The 21,376-nt window shown below is 44.7% G+C and overlaps 1 protein-coding gene across 3 annotated transcripts in view; it reads right to left on the minus strand.

Moving 5' to 3' along the window:
- Positions 1–21,376, minus strand: part of Atp10b (ATPase phospholipid transporting 10B (putative)) — a 224,934-nt gene that overhangs the window by 95,590 nt on the left and 107,968 nt on the right. For 2 of the 3 annotated variants that reach the window (XM_004629405.2, XM_023713139.1), the window contains exons 2-4: positions 18,041–18,334; positions 17,288–17,482; positions 2,556–2,760 (exon numbers count right to left, since the gene is read on the minus strand). In XM_004629405.2, the coding sequence (XP_004629462.1) occupies positions 2,556–2,760; positions 17,288–17,482; positions 18,041–18,315 (675 nt within the window). In that variant the 5' untranslated portion in view covers positions 18,316–18,334. Of the gene's footprint in view, positions 1–2,555; positions 2,761–16,009; positions 16,595–17,287; positions 17,483–18,040; positions 18,335–21,376 lie in introns of those variants that run through there. The other variant, XM_023713140.1, reaches the window with a different exon arrangement.

Below are 21,376 nucleotides of genomic sequence, written 5' to 3' on the forward strand. Positions count from 1 at the left end.
ACTTCATTCTAGTTAAATCCCAAATTATTAATTAAATAGTTTGGAAGTTTCTGTCAAAGACAGAAAGAAAAGACATTGGGTGAAATGCAATAGCACTGAAATTCTTGCCCAAGAAAGAGTGAAAAAGATATGCATTGGATGTGAATTTGAGGGCAGAGGGGGTGAGGCAGAGATTCCCAAGAAAATGCAAGTTTATTCGTGTTCGAACTTAAAGAAAACAAATAATAGAAAGCCTCAGAGTGCTATGCATGTAGTTAAGCTTTGGTTGTCAGGCTTATACATCACACATGTGCACACACATGTTCGTACCTGCACATGTATATGTGTGTGTGTAACATGCATTTATTACACATTAAGCAATAATGCAAAGCCTCTAGTCAGGAAATCAGGTCACTAGGCCCTAAGTGCCAATAGGCATTGCTACTGCTGGTCTAGAAGGACTTCGTGGACTTAGACCAGAGCTCTTCCTGCTTTTTCCTAAACTCCAGGGCGACTCAGTGGATGTGGGAGGGATGAGCAAAGGAGCAACCAACCCAGAGGCCTGGCCTCAGCCCAGGGACTGACTCAGAGGTTGCAGACAGCTGGGTGACCATGGTGAAGGCTGCTCCCATTTCTGGCAGCAGCAGCTGGAGACACAGTAGCAGGATAGGGTGACAAAGTAGGCACCAAACTATGTCTTGTACTTTCCTTTCCTTATCCTATTTCAATATCATTGCAAAACTTGGGGAGAGCTTCTAGCATTCCCATTGAAAGGACAAGAGGAGACTTTGAGGACTCACTTCACCCCAACATTACTATATTATTATTGTTGGCGATGGTGGTGGTGCTGGAGAGTGAACCTCAGGCCTCTGTTCTGAGTGAGAGCCCAATTCATTTTACTTATGTTGTGGAAGCTTCTTGCTAAGTCACTAGCCTGCCCAGGCCATGTTCAAACTTGTGATCCTCCTGCCTCAACCTCTCATAGTGCAAGGATTACAGGTATCTGCTGCTGTGTCCAGCTGACTGATGATTTTACGAGAACTGCTTGCCAGGTGCTTTGGGAGGGGGAGGATGAGGTGGGCTGTGTGGTCCAATTGGGAGAAGGTGCTGTCTAAATAAATAACCCTCCACCAGAGAGCTCCTCGGAGGAATGAGGCATGCTGCCTTCTTTCTCCCCAGTCCTCAGATTTCGCTTGGCTTCTCCTCAGCCAAAGAGTGGCAGAGTGAAGAAAGTGAGGGAGTGCAAGTCTTTTCCATGACAGGGACAAGGTGCCAGGTTGGAAATCAAGCCCCACAAGGGAAGTTTTCATTGAAAATCAGAATATCACATGTAGGCTCAATAGGTCAACACATATTGCCTACAAACACCAATGGTGTTCGTGCCAAGTATTATTAATCTCTTCCCCTGTACCTACCTTCATGCTGAGTGATTTAGGCTTATGTCAGTTAGTGTCCACAGTTGCCCTGTGGGAAAGGTGTCATTTTGCCCCTAATTTCTGGATGAAGGAGCTAAGGTGTGCCTGGTGGTAACTTGCCTAAAGTGAGATGGCTAATAAGTGGTGGTGTTTGGTCTTTAAATCTGGCTATCAGGTCCCAGAGCCTGAGCTCAGAACCACCAAACAATAATGCTTTCCCTGAGAAATCCAAGGTACTACAGTGTAAGTTTGGGGACTGAAAGCAAGTGTCAGTGGTGGATTCCTGCTCTCAACAAGGAAGGCCAAGCTGGAAAAATAGTTTTACAATTTCCTGTTGCTTGCAAAGGGGCAAAGGAGTATTGATACCTGGGCAGGGAGCAGCTCCAGAGCTGAGCTGGGGAGAAGGAGCTGGTGTGGACACAGAAGAGAGGCCTGGACAGGAGCTTGTAAACAGCTCTTACTTAGGCTCCTCCATTTGGAGCACAGAGAGAACTTTTCAGGTGAACAGAGTCAATGTTTAGCAACTCTGATGCCATCAGCAAGTTTTTAGCTTTTCTAAGACTTAATTTCCTGGTCTGGCATATGGGCATATTATCGATCTCAGAGAGGAAAAGCAGCTGGCGGCTGAGCTGGTAGCAACAGGTTTGTTTTAAATGTGGGGATTTGGAAGACTGATCAAACAAGCCACCCAACCTGCTAAAAGGCAACAAGACAATGCCACTGCCAGCTCACTGGAGCTTGTTGGTGTCTCGCTGGACACTCGTCCTCTGTGGAGATGTTTTTGTATTTTGAAGATCATGGACTAGTGACTTTCTCTTATCATTGCATTCTTTTGTGGAAAAATGGAGAGCAAGAATCTGGATTATGCAGGTTAAAGTTATTCCAGAAATTAAAGGAGCATGGGGACTTGTACCGTGCTGCTTAGTGGGAGGAATCAGGAATACACACAGGTGAACCCACAACATCAAATACAGCATTAAGCCCTAAGAACCACTTTGATCACTTACATTGGCAATTTTTGACAAGCTAAAAAACTCTATCTCTAACCCGCCTGGGAAAGCCATACTGGCTCCTTTCCTGTCACGCAGGCAAATTTTCCAGTAGCACTAGCTTGCTGCTTCCCCGTGACCTCCACACTGATGATCGTAGCGCGGGCCCTACCTGCTGTGAGAAGCCCTTCACCACACATCTCTGCTTGAGATTCGTCTCTCCATCCAGGTTGGCGGTTTCCAGGTGGCAGATCCCACTGGGGTCCGAGGAGAAGAGGAGCAGGATGTCTGCCGGGATGACCTCATTGCACTGCATTTGGACGAAGTCGCCCACGCGCACCTCCTTCCAGCGCTTCGGCACGAAGCTCTGCTCTCTCCTGGGGCAGGAGAAAGACCGGGGTCTCAGTGAGCTTTAAGATGCCTCAGGAAACTAATCAGCAGTGGAGGAAGGTCCCCCCTGCACCTAAATAGTTCCCAAGTCCACCTGTCACAAGACTGCTCTGGATTTTCCATGACCCCAGATATCTACTATCATAATCTCTATGAGATAATGAGCCATAATTTAGACAATTGCAGTGACAGGGATGTGTTCTTGTGTTTCCTTAGAAATTTTGATAACTGTAGGCTAATGGCTACTGAACAGGTACTGTGTGTCACTTTTGCTTTCTTAGCAAGAGAAAAATATTTAAAAGGGACTTAATTACATGTGAATGGTACTATTAATGTATGTTATTTACCAGCATAGCCAGTAACCACCAAAGACCAAAGAAAGCAAAGGTGCAAAAAACTGAGATTAAGATTAGTTTTTGGTACCTGGGTTTGAGCACAGGACCTTGGCAGTGAGCTACATTCCCAGCCCTTTTTTCTTAAAATTTTGAGACAGTGTCTAACTAAGTCACTGAGATGCGCAGGATGGGCTTGAACTTGCAGTCCTTCTACCTCAGCCTCTCAGAGTATCATGGTTACATGTACTTGACACCACATCTGGCTGGCTTACTTTTTATTAAGGGGAACAGAGTGGCAGTAATAAAGGTGGAGACATTGGTCACTATTTGGGGATATTTAGGGCAGCAAGACAAGAAAATCCTACATAGCCATGGCATTAGGAGGAAGGTGCCATTAAGGCGCTTTGGTGGGGAATGGACTTTTAGTGACCACAGATCTGAATCAAGGGGCTGAGGAAATCTGAGCAAATGACACACTCCATCTTGTTATTCAATTTATGAAGCTTAGGTAATAGGAGAAGCAGTAACAGCCCCGCATTTAGCCTGTCTAACATACTGAGCACTGACGCCGTTAATATTTCCATGATTTGCACAATAGTCTGTTGGGTAAGTATTATCCCCCAAAGCCTCCAAAGACAGACGCAAAGGCGGGCTGGGACCCCACGGGGCAGCAAAGCCCACAGCCCTGCTCACTGTCCCACTCGCTCTTGGGCAGGGTCAGCCCGGCTTCCTCTGCTCCTGCACAGGTGCCCACTGCATTCTGCTTTCACATCATTTTGGGGCCTCTTCCCTTGGTTCAGCCAAATATTTAAAGATAAGTTCTGCTCTCCTAAAGAATCTGGTCTAGCCCATCTCCTACTTTTTAAAAAATATTTTCAGGTATCCATCCAGGGTCCTATAAAGCCTTTTGTGCCATGGGAAACCATGTTCAGCATTCAAAGTGTCCTCAGTTAATCTTTGTATAATGCTTTCAGGACCTATCGTGGACGTGTGGGCTCTTCTAAGGCTGCACTGGGGGAATTCTTCTTTAAATATAGCATTTGGAGCCAGCACCTGGTTTAAAGCCGGGCTTCTCCTGAGCACCGTCTGGCCAGAGCATTGGGTTCTCTTTTGTGCTTGCTAGTCTGCAGCTGAGGCCCTCAGGGCAAGTTGATTCTGTTGGAATTGAGCAGCTCTGGGCCTACTAAGTTCACTTCATCACAGAGAAAGTGATGCAAACAAAAGCAGGATGAACTATGTGGTGTCCCTCTGCTTCCTTGTGGCTCCCTGGAAAACTCCAGGCAAGCCTTTCCTGGCCAACAGAGATCCTTCTAGAAGTCTTTCTTGAGCCTCTAAAGTGAAGGTGCTTCTATTTGGAAGGGTGAGGGAAGACAGACCAGTCTTTAAAATAATCAGAGATGTGAGGTTGGGGAGCGGCTTTGTGGAGGTGACCCCTGGCTCTGGGGTCTCAGTGCTGCACACTGAGTTTAAGCAATCCATGGGCAACACCATCCCAGTGGTCACTGGGATCACTTTGGAGCATTTGGGGGCAGTGCGTCTGTGGCATTTTAGTTATGGGTCTCCCTTCATGCCGAAGCATAACAAGCACCTCTGAGTTCAGGCTCTACTATTTTATCTCATACCACTCTTTACAAATGAATAGGGCAGCCATAGTGGGCTGTTTCCCTGTGTCACCTCAGAAGCATTTATTCAAAATCTGCTTGTTTATGTTTTAGGGTGCGTGCCATTGTAACTGACAAACACTTCACTCTCTTTACCAACTCAATGGACTGTGCTGTTTTCTTCAGAGCAGGTCTGGGATTGCTATTTAAATATTTAAGTATAAGGTACTTTAAAGGGATTGGAATGGTCTGTTCTTTTGGGGAGGAGAGGGCACTCACACAGTGAAGCAGCAAGTGGTTTTCTAATGTTTTTTTGGAGACAGCTTTATAAAAGGACTTTTAAACACTGCAGCATGCTTGCCACAAGGAACAAGAGATTATCCTTCTTCTTTTGCGCGTTTTCCTTTCCTTCTCTCTTTTGTGTTCTGCTAGATAATGCTTTGGACTGTGGGCTATCACTTGCGCTACAATCTAAATGTTCCATCTGGTATTTGAGGTTGGATTTTGCATCTTTGAGCGGCACACTGATGGCTGGCACCTGCAGAGCTCACTGGTCCAAAGGATTTGGCAGAGGGTGGCAGGTTCAGTGCCTCCTGAGATAAAGTGAAGCCCAAGCCCCAGCCTCTGTCTATGAGCACTGACTCTCCTTCTCTTTTATAAAGAACTCTACTGCTTCTCATGAGAGGTGGGCTCGTAAGGGGCGGAAGAAGCCTCGATGAGCTCAGGCCACCACATGGCTGGTTGTAAACACATAAGCAGCCAGTCCTGTAAATGGGGCTGCAGTGTTGTTCTGTCGATCCCCAGCCCAAATGAGACATCACAAGATTAATGAGACACTCCCAAAGAACGTCAGACCAGACCAGACCAGCTTTGTCTACCTCACCCTCTTATTCTCAGATTCCGAGGAGGGCACCGCTGTACAGCTGCCCCTGCATTCACTCAGAGGCAGTCCTCTCCTTAGGACAGCACACACAGGGAAAAGGTCTTTTCCTGTTATGGGACACAATCTGGCATTGGGTTTGGGCTGTTCAGACAGGCATACGTACTAGACCGCTAGTCCCAGAGGGACTAAAGCCATAGGCTCCACATGATTTTGAGTTGCTCATTTCTTTAAAAAATAAAGTTTTGGGGGTGGCCCTAGTTTCCTAGCATATAATTTTGAAGAAGTACATTTATAGCAGCCTAGCTATAGCTAGGAAGATGGGGCAACACTCACAGAACATTTGGTGGTAAAATAAATGAGGCATGAAGGAAATGTTCTGCTTGCACTTGGCCTGTCTGTGCAGGCAGCCCAATTCTCTGGGGTCTCCGCTGTCTTCTCCACTCTCAGGAGTGTGTCTGTGGAGAAGCCAGGGCTGCACAGCCTGCAGGTCCAGTCAGGGAGGTGACGGAGAGCAGATTTGAGCTGAAGCCTTAGAACGGCGTGGGACGAGTGCCTGCGTGGAGTTGGGTGTAGACGTGCCTGGGAGCTGCCTGTGGGAGTTGTATCCTCCTTCACCCAACCCATTTGGAAGAGCTGTCCCAGGTAGACCTGGCCACACACTCTCTCCCTGCTTGGTGAGTTTGCACCTGGAAACTTACTGCTATTTTAGTTTTATGTAATGTTCACTGCTATTTAAAAATAAGACAAATCAACATGGCTGGGCACAAAGACTCCATATGGCAGATTCTGGCTCGAGGACAAATTAAGTGGTACAATGTTAAACAGCTTCCTGAGAGCAGATAGGGCTTATTAAGAGAGAGATAAACAGCGAGAGAGGTTTGTAACCAACTATATGCCACAGGGGAACAGGTGACAAGGGTAAAGGGTGGATGAGAGGATACTCAAGGTCCCATTTCCCCAGTAACTGGGTTTTATAACAAGAATTTTGTAAAAGTCTCATAGAGGAGATGTGTCAGGAGGATGAAATGTCTGCTATTTAAAATAGGATGAGTTGACCCGAGCTGTCCTTCAGCTCGGTTATTGGATGCTAAGCCTAGGATACTCCAAGCATCAGCCCTAGAGTGAATGGAGAACACCAAGAAGAATGGGTGCAGTGCGTGGACTAAAAACGTCCTCAAATCTCAGCCCTTTCACTTAGGACCCTATTGAAAGTCACGTGACCTCCGCGAGCCTGCTTCTCCAGCCACGTGAAGGCCCTGTGTGCGCTTGTCTTTCACAGCTGATGGGGACGATGGGTGACCAGGTCACATGAAGGACTGAGCTCGTAGCCTTGCATGCACAGGTGCTCAGTATGATAGGCTTCCCACAGGATGAGGAGGGTGGTGGCGAAATGATGAGTAGTGGTCTGGTGCAGCCTCGCCACCATTCTGCAGTCCCTGGAGTTTTTCTTTTTCTCCATGTTATTTTATAACTCAAATTACATTTCCTGGCTTGGGCCCTCGCAACAACAACCTGCAAACACAGGAAACTGTCGAAATCCAAATCTTTCGTTACGCCCAGGAAAGAGGGACCAAAGTGAACACTTAAGGTTCTGGAGGGCGGTCAGTGGGACAGATTCACAGATATGCACATCTCTAAAACTGGGCTAGAAGTGTGCTGGAGTGCTGCTGCAATCCCTACTCTTCAGGTGGGGAAACTGAGGCTGGCTGAAGTGAACTGCCTGACCATGATGTGGTGATAAACCCAAGGCTGGACCCTGCGCTCTTCCCAGGGCACCTGCGAGAAACCCGAGGCTGCTGAGGAGGGTGGTGGTGAAATGACTTGGGAATACTTGTAATGCCCTCCCATGGAGCAGCACTGTGTTGAATGGGAGATGGATGGTAAGCTGCGAGCTTTGCAGTGAGGTCAAGTGCACGTGAAGCCTGGAACTACCTGTCCCATGAAGCATGGCCTTGAACCTGCTACTTCACTTTCTGACACTCAGTTGATTCCTGTATCAAATGGACAGGCCTTGTCCGTGGCTTGTTGTGAAACTTCAGATAGCAACGTGCCTAATAACCTCACAGCAAATGGTATTTATAGCTATCAGTGTAGTTACTCTGTAACTTGGAGCAGAATGGACCCATGCTTTGGAGACAGTAGTCTATAGGCTGCTGTGAGTTGTTTACTTTCATTAGCCAAGACTAAGGAGACGTGGTGCTTTGAGGCTGGAAAAGGAGCCTGGTAGCATAACCTTAGTGCCTGAGCTGGCCCCAGAAAGTGGCACAGAAGCTGGAGGGGCTGTGCTCAGAAGGCCTGTGCTGAGGCAGAAGCAGGCGGTAGGCAGGCCTGCTGTTCTTTGCCCCTGGCACCTACCTGTCTGCGGTAGATTGCACAGGTGGCCCTAAAGCTCGGAGGACTCAGAGAAACCTCAGGAGGCAATGGCTGAGGCCAGAGGAATGGCCAGAAGTTCTGGGGCACAGGGGTGAGGTTCCCATGCCTGAGCTGGCCTGCTCACCTGGGAAGGCCTGAGGATTAGGGTGGGAGGACAGAAGTCCTAGACTAAAAGGCTGGCGTTGAACATGTCTGTCCACATGGCTGTGTCCTATGACTTCATTCTCATCTAGAGGCCCTGGAGCACTAGGTCACATTTATACTTTGAATGTTGAAGTCCTGGGCATTGGGTGGTGTCTGTCTTTGACACCACTGTGTGGCTGTCACAACCAAAAAGCAGAATGGAGTACAGCATGTCCCCACGAGGCGATGGTCATGGAACACCATGCCCTAGAGGGTAGGGCATCACAAGTGCTTTCCTGCAAGGTCACAGATACGCAGAAGCAGCCCATGGTTTTGTGCAGGCATATAGTGTGACCTCCAATGCCCTTCCTCCATCCCCTGCAGATCCAAAGCCAAGCTTTTCCTCTTTACCTCTGGGCACTGAACACTCATGGGGGACGTTTTGTTCCCATACTTGCTTGCATAGCAGGGGTTTACTTCTTAATTGTTTCATTGACCTTTTATTTTCAGCTATGTGATATGTGTGTCCCAAGCCGGGACAACCCTGGGTTTTACAATGATGTACCCACGTGGAGCTGCATATGTTGTCTGACCCACAGGAACCAGTCACGAAGAGCTTATGAAGGGATTTCTTATAAACTTTTCTATAGGAACGAGAAGAGAAGTTTTTCCTAACCTTTAAGCATCCAGTGTATGTCTTTTGGTTTTGGATTCCTCAGTGAAGACCTCTAGTAAAACTATGATTCCGTGTTCCTGGCTCACATGTGCTGAGTCTAGAATGGATGCAGACCTCAACCACATGACCATGTAGCTGCCTGGTAATAAGACAATATTGACGATCACCATTACGTCTGCTGCATTGATGAGAACACTGAGAACGGTTACCTAATGCTGTAAGGTCACAGCAGTGTGGCAACCAGGGCTCCACAGCTGCAGCTCTGGGACCATGTTGCTTTCAGTGCTGTCTGACTCTGTTCGGAAATGGCATACCAAGTTGAAGCCTCTGAAGCAGGTGACATAAACCAAACTGGGGCTGGGTGAGTGCAGGAGGCTCACCATTTGGCATCTGGGCTCTTTAATGGCGAGACGGAGGCTATACATTCTCACTCACTGAAATACAAATCACGCCCTGTGACAAGAGTGCAGAGCTTCAGGGACACATGAATTCTTGTGGATGACTCTCCTACCTATGGTTTTGGAGGAGGACTGAGTGCATTGTCTCCTGCAATGACAAATTGAAATCGGCCCAAATAGTTTACAGCTTTCTGCAAGCACAGGGTAGGGCCTTTGGAGTAGGCTATTGGGTACGTGCAAAACAGACTCCGCAGAGCAGAGCCAGCAGGATTGCTGGTGCCAAATGCTGAACAAAGACCTGGGGCTGAGTGTCCTGGTCTGTGGTCTGCATCTCCAGCCCGTGGCACCTTTCTGTGTCATGCTTCACACGACACTGGATGCTCCTCTGCTGTCTGCATTTTTCAGATTCTTTCCTAAGGCCTGTAATGTTGCTATTAGAGTTTGGTCAGTGATTTCTGTCCTCACCCATCCATGTTCAAAGTCTAGCAGTCACCTTTCTTTCTACCCTTGGGTCAAGCTTATGATAATTCCTGACTACTGAGTGGGTACAAGCTTCCTCAGTAATAATTTAGCTCCTGTCTTATGAGTGCTATTTAATGCCAGGCACCATGGTAAGCATTTTATTTGTGTGATCTTATTTGTTTGTTTATTTAATTATTGATTTGGCACAGGGTCTCACTATGCACTGCAGACCTGTTGTGATCCTTCTGCCTCAGCCTCCCCAGCCCTGCATGGCAGGTGATACTGGGAATCGAACCTGGGTCCTTACGCTTGCCACACAGGCACCTAGACCACCGAGCTATCTTCCCAGCCCCTGTGTTATCTTATTTAATGCAGAAACAACCCAGGGCAGTGTCAGGGTGAAACTGAGCTCATGCTTATAGTTTGATGTTACGATGGTTCTGGTGAAGTCTACGCGCTGACGCAGCAGTCACTTTCTTTTAGTTTTTTGGTCAGCTATTAATCAGAGGAAGTTATAGGACTGGCACTGAATAACTGCTTTATTGACTGCTATACAAATCTGAAGTTCTAATGCAGTCTGTGTTAGAAAGTTGAGTTGTATCAAGTGGATTAGGCTTTAGGTGAGAAGAGGCTACCCTTCCCTGCATCTAAGTCTTGGTGAGTCTATTCTGGTGTGCTGCAGGTACAACAGATCCACAGGAGTTCCCTAAATCCTGCCAAGGTGAATGGGAGAAAACAAGTGAGAGAGAAGAGCACAGGCTTTTGCAGTTACAACTTTGCAGCCTTGCATATAGGTAAGGGGGACCCAGTGAGTGTCTTGGCTCTTACCAACAAATTTGGCAATTCTTTTACATCAGTGTGAAATACACTAAGAAAGAAGACAGCTCATTGCTGGGACTGACAGTGAAAAATACTGTTGAGCTGTCTGGGAATTTAAAAAAACCATATACTATTGATGCTTACAGTACAGACATGGAATCAAACAGCTCCTAAGGATATTTTGTTTGGTCTTGTGAGCCTTAGATGGGTGATAATACTGTCCCCATTTTATAGAAATGGAGGCCCAAGGGATCAAGTAACTATGCATGGCTGGGCAGCAGCTCTGAGCCGACGGGGGTCTGGGGCTACTGGTGGGAGCATTTAGGGAGGTCACTGGGAGGCTGCTTCCTTCACCTGCCTGCAGCATTTCACTCCAGTTTATTTCTACAGCACCATTCCGAGTCTGCCTGCCTGTCATCTGCATCTCTTTTCACAAGACAGACCTTAGAGGGTTTATGATCCCTCTTTAAAGATGATCCCAATGTGTCCCCAGTCGTTAATGTGGCTTAAATTAGGCAGTTGTAGCCCCTACATTGCTTTTGTTCCTTAAAAAAAGTGATAGATATATAAAAATGAAACATTTTTATACTTAAGTGCATTATCTATATTATACATTTTGTATGTGGCCTAGAACAGTTACTCTTCGACTCAGTATGGCCCAGGCAAGCTGAAACATGGGATGTTCCTGAGTTAATGTGTAGCATCACTGAGTCAGGACCTCTGGTTTCCACCTCCTTAGGTTTTCCACTGAGGACACAGGCATTGCAGGAAACTGCAAATTCAGGCTGACAAAATCAGGCTGCGGACCAGCCTAGGTGGGGGCCCATGCCATGCTGTTGAAAGACAGCTCATTTTCCTCTAGAAGCAGCAGTTGGGTATTAGAATATTTTGGTGATCCTGACAGAAGGGGGATCCCCTCAGTCTTAGTAAAAAAAAATCAGGCTAATTGAACAGGAAATTCATTTTTGCTATTCTTTCTCTAAATTTCTGACGCATCTTGGTCTTTCTGTTACCAGCATGGGCCACCTCTACAACTTCCTGCTGTGAACTGAAGTGGGCTCTTTAGTGCCCTCCTGAAATGTCAGCGCTGTAGGGAAGGCTTCCCTCAGCCTTTGGTGTCCTGCGGGCAGACCAGTCCCTGCACCCCGGGGCTGTTCTGTGCCTTTCTACCCAGCCCACTCAAGCAAGCACACAGGACATGGCAGCTGCTTACGAGTTCCTCATGACCGCTGGACTGAGAGCCCCTGGGAGTCCGCAGGGCCCGCAGGCAGCACACATACACACCACAAGACCTGAGTTAATATTTGCTGAATGGATGAATAAGTAAGTGACTGCGGCTGAAATTTAGATGGCTTTTGTTTCATTTTAGTACAGGACTGAAAACAACTCTAGATTCCCCTGGTTCGGATACCTCCTGCCATAATCCATGCTTTCTAAATACAAATAAAAATACAGTAAACTACATGGAAAAATACAAATCTCTTGCTGGGTACGGTTTCCAGATTCATTAAGCTGAGCCCTTGGAGAAACTAAGCTAATACAATTCTGAAGCTAATCTCTCCTCAAAGTCATTCTATAAATCTGATTAATGGGTCACCTTTAGACCACAAGCACAGTTGCTATATTAAAAGAAAATGCTCTAACAGGATTGTAATTCTATTAACAAGGCCTCTGCTGTTTGCAAAATGGTATTTTTCTCAGCATAAACAAGTCTGGACTTGATGACGCATAGGATTAGGCAATGAGTGAAATTTTAGGAACCATGGGGTCCAAATGCATGCAAATGAGAAGGCAGCAAAAGGACACTGGGTTCTGCAACGTGTGACTCTGAGATGAAGCAGAGGTAATGTGTGAGATAGGCACTTTTGCTATCTTCTCAGAAAAAATAATGTCCCCTCAGATCTTGTGTTCTTTGTCTGACATCCTCCCTTATGTCACTGATATTTAGAAAAAGCATATGCCCTGCAGCCTCCATTAGTGAAGGTAATGACTAACATTTGTGCAGCGCTTCTAGCTTCCTATTCCAGGGGCTTTCATAGCATCAATCCACTTCAGCATTAGGAGAACTTTTGGGACATGCAGTGTATGCTGTCCCAAAGGGGTATATTCTATTGATATGTGGAAAGCAATTTACAAAGAGTCTAGGCTGGAGGATGATTTAAAGTAATTGAGGGGAGGACCCAGAAGTGGCCTCTGCCAAACTGCTCTCCTTTCTCTAGGAAATTATTTAGTTTAACAAGTATATTATACTTCTTTGAATAGTATTGATAGTTCCTTGACTTCGTGCTGCACTCGGTAGAGAAGGACTGTGGCTCAGGAATAGTAAGCATCATTACCACAATGCCACTGCCTGGCCTTAGGCACCTGGCGTGTTGCCCAGTAGGGTCCACTCAGATGTGAGGAAGGTTGAGGTCATGTGCTTCCTTGAACTTCCAAGAGCACTACCAAAAACATCTTTCTTAGTTTGCGGGTTATCAGGTGTAATTGTAAGGGCTGGCCCTGTTACCACCTTCTCTTAGCCATGAGGTAAGGCAGCTTGAGGGTTAACATGACACAGACAGAGGATGAATGAAAACAACTACTGAACTAGGGTGGTTTAGAATGCTGACTGAACCCTGCTGATGCCTTTCCTACCTACCTCAGGATATTTGTAATGACTTAAACCAATGAAGTTCTTTTGTTGTTGAATTCTGTTTAGTCAAGGTTTCTGCTACCTTGCAGGCCAAAACACTTCAATTGACAGTTGAGTTCAACAAAATTGAACAGGATACTTACTGAAGTTCATCCCAGAACCTTTTGTAGATCAACATGCATTGTTGAACCCAAAAGAAGCATCATCTGCATAGCGTTGCCCCAGGTTAGTGGGCTGTGGGTTCGGCTCTCTCATAGTATATCTCACAGGACAAGATCTAGTCTGGCATTCACACTTGATGAAGCAAGAGCCAAGGGTTAAGTGACTGTCCTGTTACTCTTATCGAGCTGTAGGTCCAGGCCTGTATTCTTCCATCTGGGTCCTACGCCCTCTCATCCTGAAGAGGACCCCTGTCAGAAGAAGAAGCTATTCTTTGCCAAAGATTCCAAATTCCTAATCTGTGTTGTCAATGAGGGGTTTCACAGCAAAATAGAAGTTCAGTTTAAGTGAACTAGGTCTCACATATTTGAAATAATCTTGTCAGTTGGCAACAGTGAAAAATCAAGCTATTGCAAACCAAAGCATCAATTTTAGCTCCCTTAATAAGAACACAATCTGGCAACATCAGACTACTGAATAGCTAGGTATTTGTACCCACAGGACAAATGGTCAGTTCTGCCTGCTGGGGTGACTACATGGCTCTCAGTTTTCTGTAGTTTCCACCATTCTCTGTTGCACCCTGACACGAATACCTGCACCTAACTAGTAACAGTGCTTCCCATTCCATACACCTGGTCCATTTTATTCACTTCCCTAATTGTCCTTTAGTTAATTGCTATAATTGAACAAGCAAAATTTCTCAAATATATTATAAACTTTTCTGAAATGCAGCAAATTTGGAGTCACACTAAGTTAATGCAGGGGTTTCTTTTTCAGTCCCATTTGTGTTCTGGGTCACCAGGGCTAGTGTATAGTTTTTGGCTATGCACATCTTTTTTTCAGAGATGATCTGTTTGCTGTTGTCATTGCACTAAATTCTTTTTGGGAGATACTCCCGTGAGAACCCTCTGTGTTCCCTCTCTGCTAGTAAGCTGGTGGACTAATACGTTTCTTTTTCTAAATTGCTCTAGTTTGGTTTTCTGATGTTCCTGGCAGCCATTTAAATAACACACCAAGCCGGCTGGCCCAGGTGAGTGCGGTTCCCAGGACAGGTGAGTCTGTGATCTGATCAACACTGAGATTACCCACAGGAAAAGAGGCTCATTATTCCGGAAACTCTGGCTGGTTCCCAGGACCAGGCTCGCTGGGGCCCACTTACATTCCTCCTGAAGAGTCAGTTTCTTGGCTCCGCATTGTGCCATTGTCCAGTAAATGACAAAGAATATCAATAAAGGAGAAAGGTGGCAAACAAAAATCCACAGGTGAGTTGGTGCCCCAGGAGAAAGAAGGCTTCCTTAAAAACCGCCTCTTCCAAGGAGGGCATCACATCCTGGTGGTTGTTCCTTCCTCTCTTTATGATTTTCTTACTCAGAGGTGAGGAATGTCTAAATCTCAGCTCTGGGTCTCTATGGCGCTCACAACAATCAGGACAATTTGTTCTAGCTGGGACAAAAAATAAAGACAACTTTCAGATGAATTTTTCTAGATGGGAAACTGTGGCCCGAAGAGGCCAGAAGGTCCTTTTCTGCTAAGGGGTGAGTATGGAGCTGCACTTCAGGACTCCGAGGGACTAACGAGTCCTTGTGCTATCCAGCCTCTCTGGAGGCATCCCCTGGCTGCAACTGTAGAATTACAGTTTGCTTGGAAGCTCTCCCACCAGCCAGCTCCAAATCCATCACTTTCTACTCCCAAGGGTAGAGAAACCTTCCTTAGAAAGAAGTTCCTCACAGGCTGGGGGGTAGCGAGCCCCTCTCACTGTACTAGTGACCACAGCAGCTGCACCATTACTACTGCACTGAGACGATAAGGTCAGCACAGTGGGCACTTTTTCTATGTGTAAGAAGTTTAGCTCCTGTCTGTGGGTGACTCAGTCATCTAGAGTGGCCAACTGCCAGCCGGGCAGTGCTCGCTGTTACTGGAGTCTCTCAGGAAGCCAGGCTTGCCTCTCTTGCTTCTTATGGGGCTCCGTGAATTGTCACAAAGTAGAGACACACTCTGACTCTGTCTTGTTCCTTTACTGACAGACGACAAATGCTTTCTATGCTTAACAGTCAAGTTTGGTAATTTGCCCAATGAGACTTGTAAAAGAACAACATATATAAGGCGGCATTAAATATGTGGCAAAATGGTGGCACACAGTCTTTGCTTTGTTGAACATCTGAGAAGATGTTCAGGGACAGTCTTGATTGAGAAAATAGGAATTTTCTATTCTGAAGGTAACTACAGCCTGCCTTTTTTGGGCATGATTGCATGTTAGGCATAATGGGAAGCATTTTTCAGGATTACCTCATGCAGTTCTCACAGCTACTCCTAGGATTACTCCAATTTTACAGATTCCAAAGGGAGACTAAGGGAGGTCACATCAGTTTCCCAAGGTCATGGGGTTAGTCAGGATGGAGATGGCGTCTAACCCCGACAGTGCCCCTCGCTCTTTCTCCCAGGATCCCCAAACACGCTCAATGTGTCCATGGCCACAGTGCACGAAGGTGGAGAATTTATGCAAAATTCTTAAATATTGGATCAATTTGTAACAACAAAAAAAAAGCCACATAATGAAGGTTTCCTAGTTTTAAAAGATCGACTCAATCCTCACTGGATTTTTAAACAATAACCTTCACTTTAGAGATTGAAGCACTTCACCGAAATTAGAATAATATCCCCATAATAATATCACTCTCTCCCTCCCCCTTTCTTTCTACAAACAGCAGCTGTAGCAGTAGGGGTTACAGAAAGATCAGATGGCCAGTGAGACGGCCCAGGAGTCGTTGGCTTTACCTGCTGTAAATGAAACACTCGCGGTTATTGATGACCTTATCGGCTTTGTACCTCCGGAGGTCTTCCCAAGCGTCCTTGATGGCGGTGACTGCTAGGATCATACAGACTGGGATCATACTCACTCCGGGCTGGAAGGCGCTGACCACTGGGATAAAGTTCAGAACCACAATGCCCACAAAATAGAAATTGGCAAACCGGTGGAGCTGCTCGAAGATGTTCTTGGGTATGAAGGACAGTATGGTATACTTGCTGGTCTTAATTTGATTCCCACGATATTGTAGATTGGGGTTCTCTTTGGGGGACCATCCTTCAAAAGGCAGGTTGGAAACCACCACTCGTTTCTTGTCTTCTTTCCTTTTCCTCCTTTTCTTCCCTTCTTTTCTCATTTCTACTCAGTCGTGCCTCTTTAATACTCATAGTTTACTTTTCATCTCTTACTTGCCTTCCTTGCTGAATGTTCCTTTTTTCTTCATTCAAAAGGAAAGCTAAACATTTGAAGCCCAGATACAGACACCAGGGGAGAAGTACGACGGGGCAGCTTGCCGAGTGTGGGCGTGTATCTACCGGGCCACTTCCTTCTACTGTCCGAGACTCCACCTGTTGGAATGTGAACGTCATCTGCAGGTGTCTTCCTTTTCATCTGAGGAAGCCAGGAACAGGCTCACTGACTCTGGGTCCTAAAACCTCCCTGGTATGTTCTACAAGCAAGGATTTTTAGCCAAAAAATTCAGAGGCTTTTCAAATAGCATATATTTTCTTATTTGGGAGACGCTGCCTGACACAATCTAAAGACTTTCACCTGAACTCAGTCTCTTGAGATGATCCAGTCATCATTCAGTCTAATTCTTGAGCTGCCAAATCCACTTTTAATAATACAATGTCCTTGTGCTTACTAATGTGAATATTTTCACAAAGATTGAAACACTAGCACTTTTAGCATTTTTTAGTGAATAACAATATTTCTTTCTCTCTCTCTCTCTCTCTCTCTCTCTCTCTCTCTCTCTCTCTCTGTGGGGGCTAAATACTGTAGGGTATTTACCAGCACACATGGTTTTTATCCACTAGAGGCCAGCAGTGGGCTCTCTACCAGTATGACAAGTACAAATTGTGCCAGATATTACCAAATGCTCACCAAGGGGGGTCAGATTTACTTTCCATTGAGTCACTGAATGAAATCAACTTAAAGAAATATAATGTAAGAGACCCATCATTTGAACATGCTAAGTTAAAGCAACCTACTAAGTTACAAGACAGAAAATAGAGGCAGATTTCTTTTACCTTTCATATATTTGGACTCTGGAACCGTTTATCTCTGTATCAAAACGATATCTCCTGAAATCCTCCATGCCGTCCTTAACCATGATGATGAACAGGACGATGGCCAAAGGCAACATGGTGATTTCCCTGTGGAAGACTTCCATCGAAGGGATCCAGTTCAGAATCACCAGGAGCAGGAAGTACAGGTTAGCCCACCTGCAAGGGGCAAGTGAGGTGGAGTGAAGACTACAGAGAAGGAAAAATTCTCCTCTCTACTTCTTCCCACTGTTGACCTTTATTAACTAAAAGAACTTCTCTTCCAGTGTTACCTTAAACATTATAGTAAGGAGGTTGAAGCGCACAGATTCAGATTTAAATTGCTTCTATTTGCTAGATGGACATTCTTATGCTTACTTTCCTTTGAGTAAAGTGATGAGAGCCCAGATTTCCCTAACATCCACCTTAGTAGCACTAAATATCTCTTCATGAAAATACTTATTATAATTTTATGTTGCAAAATTTAAAAATGAATGTCTCACTGAACCGCATATTCTATGAGTTCTGTTTCTTTATCCCAGTTTTCTCATGTATTTCCAGTGCCCAAGAGATGAAAGGATAAATATTTATTTAATAAATGAATGAGAAAAATTTCTTAATACATAATGTGTTTGGGTGTCAAAGGAATGATAAGCCTCAGAGGCAGCATCAGCTGAATTCACCTAAGTGGGAAAGACTTGGTTAAAATGCGCGTCTTTTGGACAAGTGGATATGCACCTGTGAAACTGCTCGAAGAGATTCTGAGGCAGGAAGGTGAGGAGAGTGTACTTGGTGGTACAGATCTTGTTGCCTGAGTAGCTCCTGGAGGTCTTCTCCCAGTCCTGGTGGCACATGCAGTTGTTGGGGAACACAACCCGCTGCTGGGCCAGGCTGGAGTGCTGCCTCTCCCTCTCTGGAGATAGCAGTGGGGTGGTTTCTGTTGGAGACTGGGGAGCGCCATCTTGGACTCGCCACTGCCACCGGCGCCAACACGAGTCCATGGAGAGGGTCATGTCCAGGGGAGCCTGGGGTCTGGAAAGAGACACAGGAAGTCCCTGTGGTCAGGGAAAGCAGGGGCCATGTTGGCCTCATCACTGGTCTATGCAAGGAGATGTTGGCTTGCAATCCAAAGGGTTCCTGCCTATATCCCTATTCTCTGGAGTCAGAGACATGAACTACATGATAGATGAGCAGCTCACACTGCTGCATGTCCTGAAAGCAGTCATGGGGGCTCAGAGCTATTGAAGACCTGCTTGGGACATTCAAGGAAAAGCAAAAGCATGGCTGGGTGGGCTGTGGCCCCTAAGCTCAGAATTTCAGAGCTGATTTATTCCTAACTCTGAGCTGTGCTGATTTTACCCTGCTCACCTTCAGTTTCTTTATTGTAAAACAAGGACAACTACTCTGACTATACTTTTTAACTGTGATTTTATGAGAAGAACAATTTGGATATTGCATCAAGGTATTGGGACATGCTTTAAAACTAAAGGAAAGGTATTCGCTTTAGAATTTCCTTAACTTTAAAACATTTTGGTACTTAGGTTACTACAGAAAAGGTTGTCTGTTGTCAGAACCTTAAGTGTGAATGATGAATGAAATGCAAGATTCAGGCCGTTCCTGACACCCTGGGTCTGAGGTCACTGGACCACGCTGACCCACGTCATCCTGAATGTCAGCTCTCCTTTGCTGACCAGGTGAGGGGCGAGGACCCTGTCCTGTTCCCCAATAGACAGGGTGATTTCTGAAACTGAGCACCTGGCCAAGGAGGCCCCTTTTCTAGATGGCAGAGGAAGGCTACTCTACCTACTATGATCTTCCCATTTCTGAGCTCTTCTAGCAGAACCTACAAGAAGGCTCATGTTGGCCAATTTTTGTTTAAATACCCAGAATTACCTTATTAAAAGATACGCTTTGTAAAGGTAGAATTTTATGCAGTGGTCTTTCTCACTTAGTAGGCCCTTGGATGGTTCTCTCTTGATTGAGTAACTTAGTTATTATTAATCTTGCAATGAAAATCCTGGCCTATCATTGTAAATACAGTCATTTAGGGAAAAGAGCTCCATGTCTAGCTTAAATGGTAATATTTTACCTTCACGGTGATCATATGATCTGACCCTCATCATAATTCTTCTCAGGGTTTTAATCAATCCAAATCATTTTCAGCTGACAGACCTCAAGGTTATGTGGAGCTCTTCAGAGACTGACTAAGCCCTTGTAGCAAGTTTTAAAAACTATAATTATAGATGCCTATCATAATGTGACCAAAAGTAATATGACATTTGGCAAACCAGAAATCATATCACATAGCTTCTTTCTTATAAAAAATACGGTCCCTACAGTAGATATAGTACAGGGGAAAGAAACTGTGCAAAAGGAATAGACAATTGGGATGCAGGAAAGGAGAAAAGAAAGAAAAAAAAAGAGGGGAAAATATCATGTATGTATATACATAGGACGGCTGATATGATTGTATTATTAATTTTGTCCATTTTTTGAAGGTAGCAGTTAATGCTTAACATTTTTTACTTTGTCCAATTTTACATGCTTATATCTGCTAATCTAAGCAATTACATTGAAGACAACAATGCAACATAACAATCACGGTTGAACACCTACCTTGTTTTGTCTGAAATTGTGTATTATTTCTAATGTCTTATCTATTACTTTTCTATTTTAAAATTAAAAACTACACTCGCCTCATGGATTTTTTTTTTTGCAAAGTATAATGAAATGAAAGGATAATTCATGAATAGTGTTGAGTATACAAGCGAGAAATCTTGGCTAATGCCTGACATCTTAAACTCCTCTCCGTTTTAGATGGTAAGATCCTTTCAAATGAAGAGATTCACTTGATATAGGGGATGCAGGCATTTTAGCTAAGGGTAGTTTAAATATCCATTATCATAATCATAACTATTATTTTTCTTTTTAATATCATAAAATAGGCTTCCTTAAAAATAAAGCACACAGGGGCTGGGGAGATGGCTCAGTGGAATAAGCGCTTCCCTGGCAAGTGCAAGGCCTGAGTTCAATCCCCAGTTCTGAAAAAAAAAAAAAAAAAAAAAAGCACATATAAAATGGATATCATGTTGGTAGATGAAGGTTTGAAGATGAACTGGATATTTCTGTGAATTCTAAGTACTTTCCCCTGGCAGTATACATTCCAGTGATTAAGGGGCAGACAGAAGGTGACTCAAGAGAGTAAAGTCAATAGCATCAATATTAGGCAAAGCTGACATCTGCGCCTCCCAATATGATATTTATAAAAGAACACGAGGTTACATCTTTGGTAGAAACCTTTTAAGAAACAAAATGCAGCTGGATCTGTGATTGTGCCCCAGTGCTCAGCTACTCTGGAGTCTGAAGCAGGAGGATCCCTTGAACCCAGGAGTTCAAGGCCAGCTGGACAACATAGACCTGGTCTTAATAATATCTCAGTTATGGGATGAGGAAGAGGACAAAGAAAGAAGGGGAAAAGATATCCTTATGTATGTATGCAGGATAGTGTGCATACTGCTGATTTCTGCTAGCCTATTGAAAGGATCAGTTAATGCTTAAAATTTTATTTATTTATTGTCTTCCTTTAAATTTCTTAAAACTTTTTAAAATCAATTTTCAAGTTTATATCTGGTAACTTAAACAGCTAATCTGAAGACATTATTCAATACAACAATTGTCAAATTCCTATTACTTTGTGTAATGTAATTTTGTATCATTTCTCATTTTTTTACCATTTTGAATTCTATAATAATAATAATATCTCAGGCACTATGTAACAAAATAACTGGCCTGAGCTTTTCAAGTGACAAAGACAAAAAAAAAAAAAAAAAAAAAAGTAGAGGAACTGTTTATGATTGAAGACAGCTTAAAAAGATCTAAAAACTAAATATGATACTGAACTCTGGGTTGAATCTTGAATTAGTGAGATGCAGTAGGTATGAAGGACGCCATAGGACAATAAGTGAATCTGCATGTGAACTGGGTAGGGGGTCAAGCAAACAGTCATCCATTGAATCCACAAATATTTATTGAACCCTTGTTTTAGACAAGAAATGTAAAATCTATACACCCTCT

This window comes from Octodon degus, unplaced genomic scaffold (assembly GCF_000260255.1).
Source record: "Octodon degus isolate 3935 unplaced genomic scaffold, OctDeg1.0 scaffold00029, whole genome shotgun sequence".
In the NCBI taxonomy this organism is placed as follows: Eukaryota; Metazoa; Chordata; class Mammalia; order Rodentia; family Octodontidae; genus Octodon; species Octodon degus.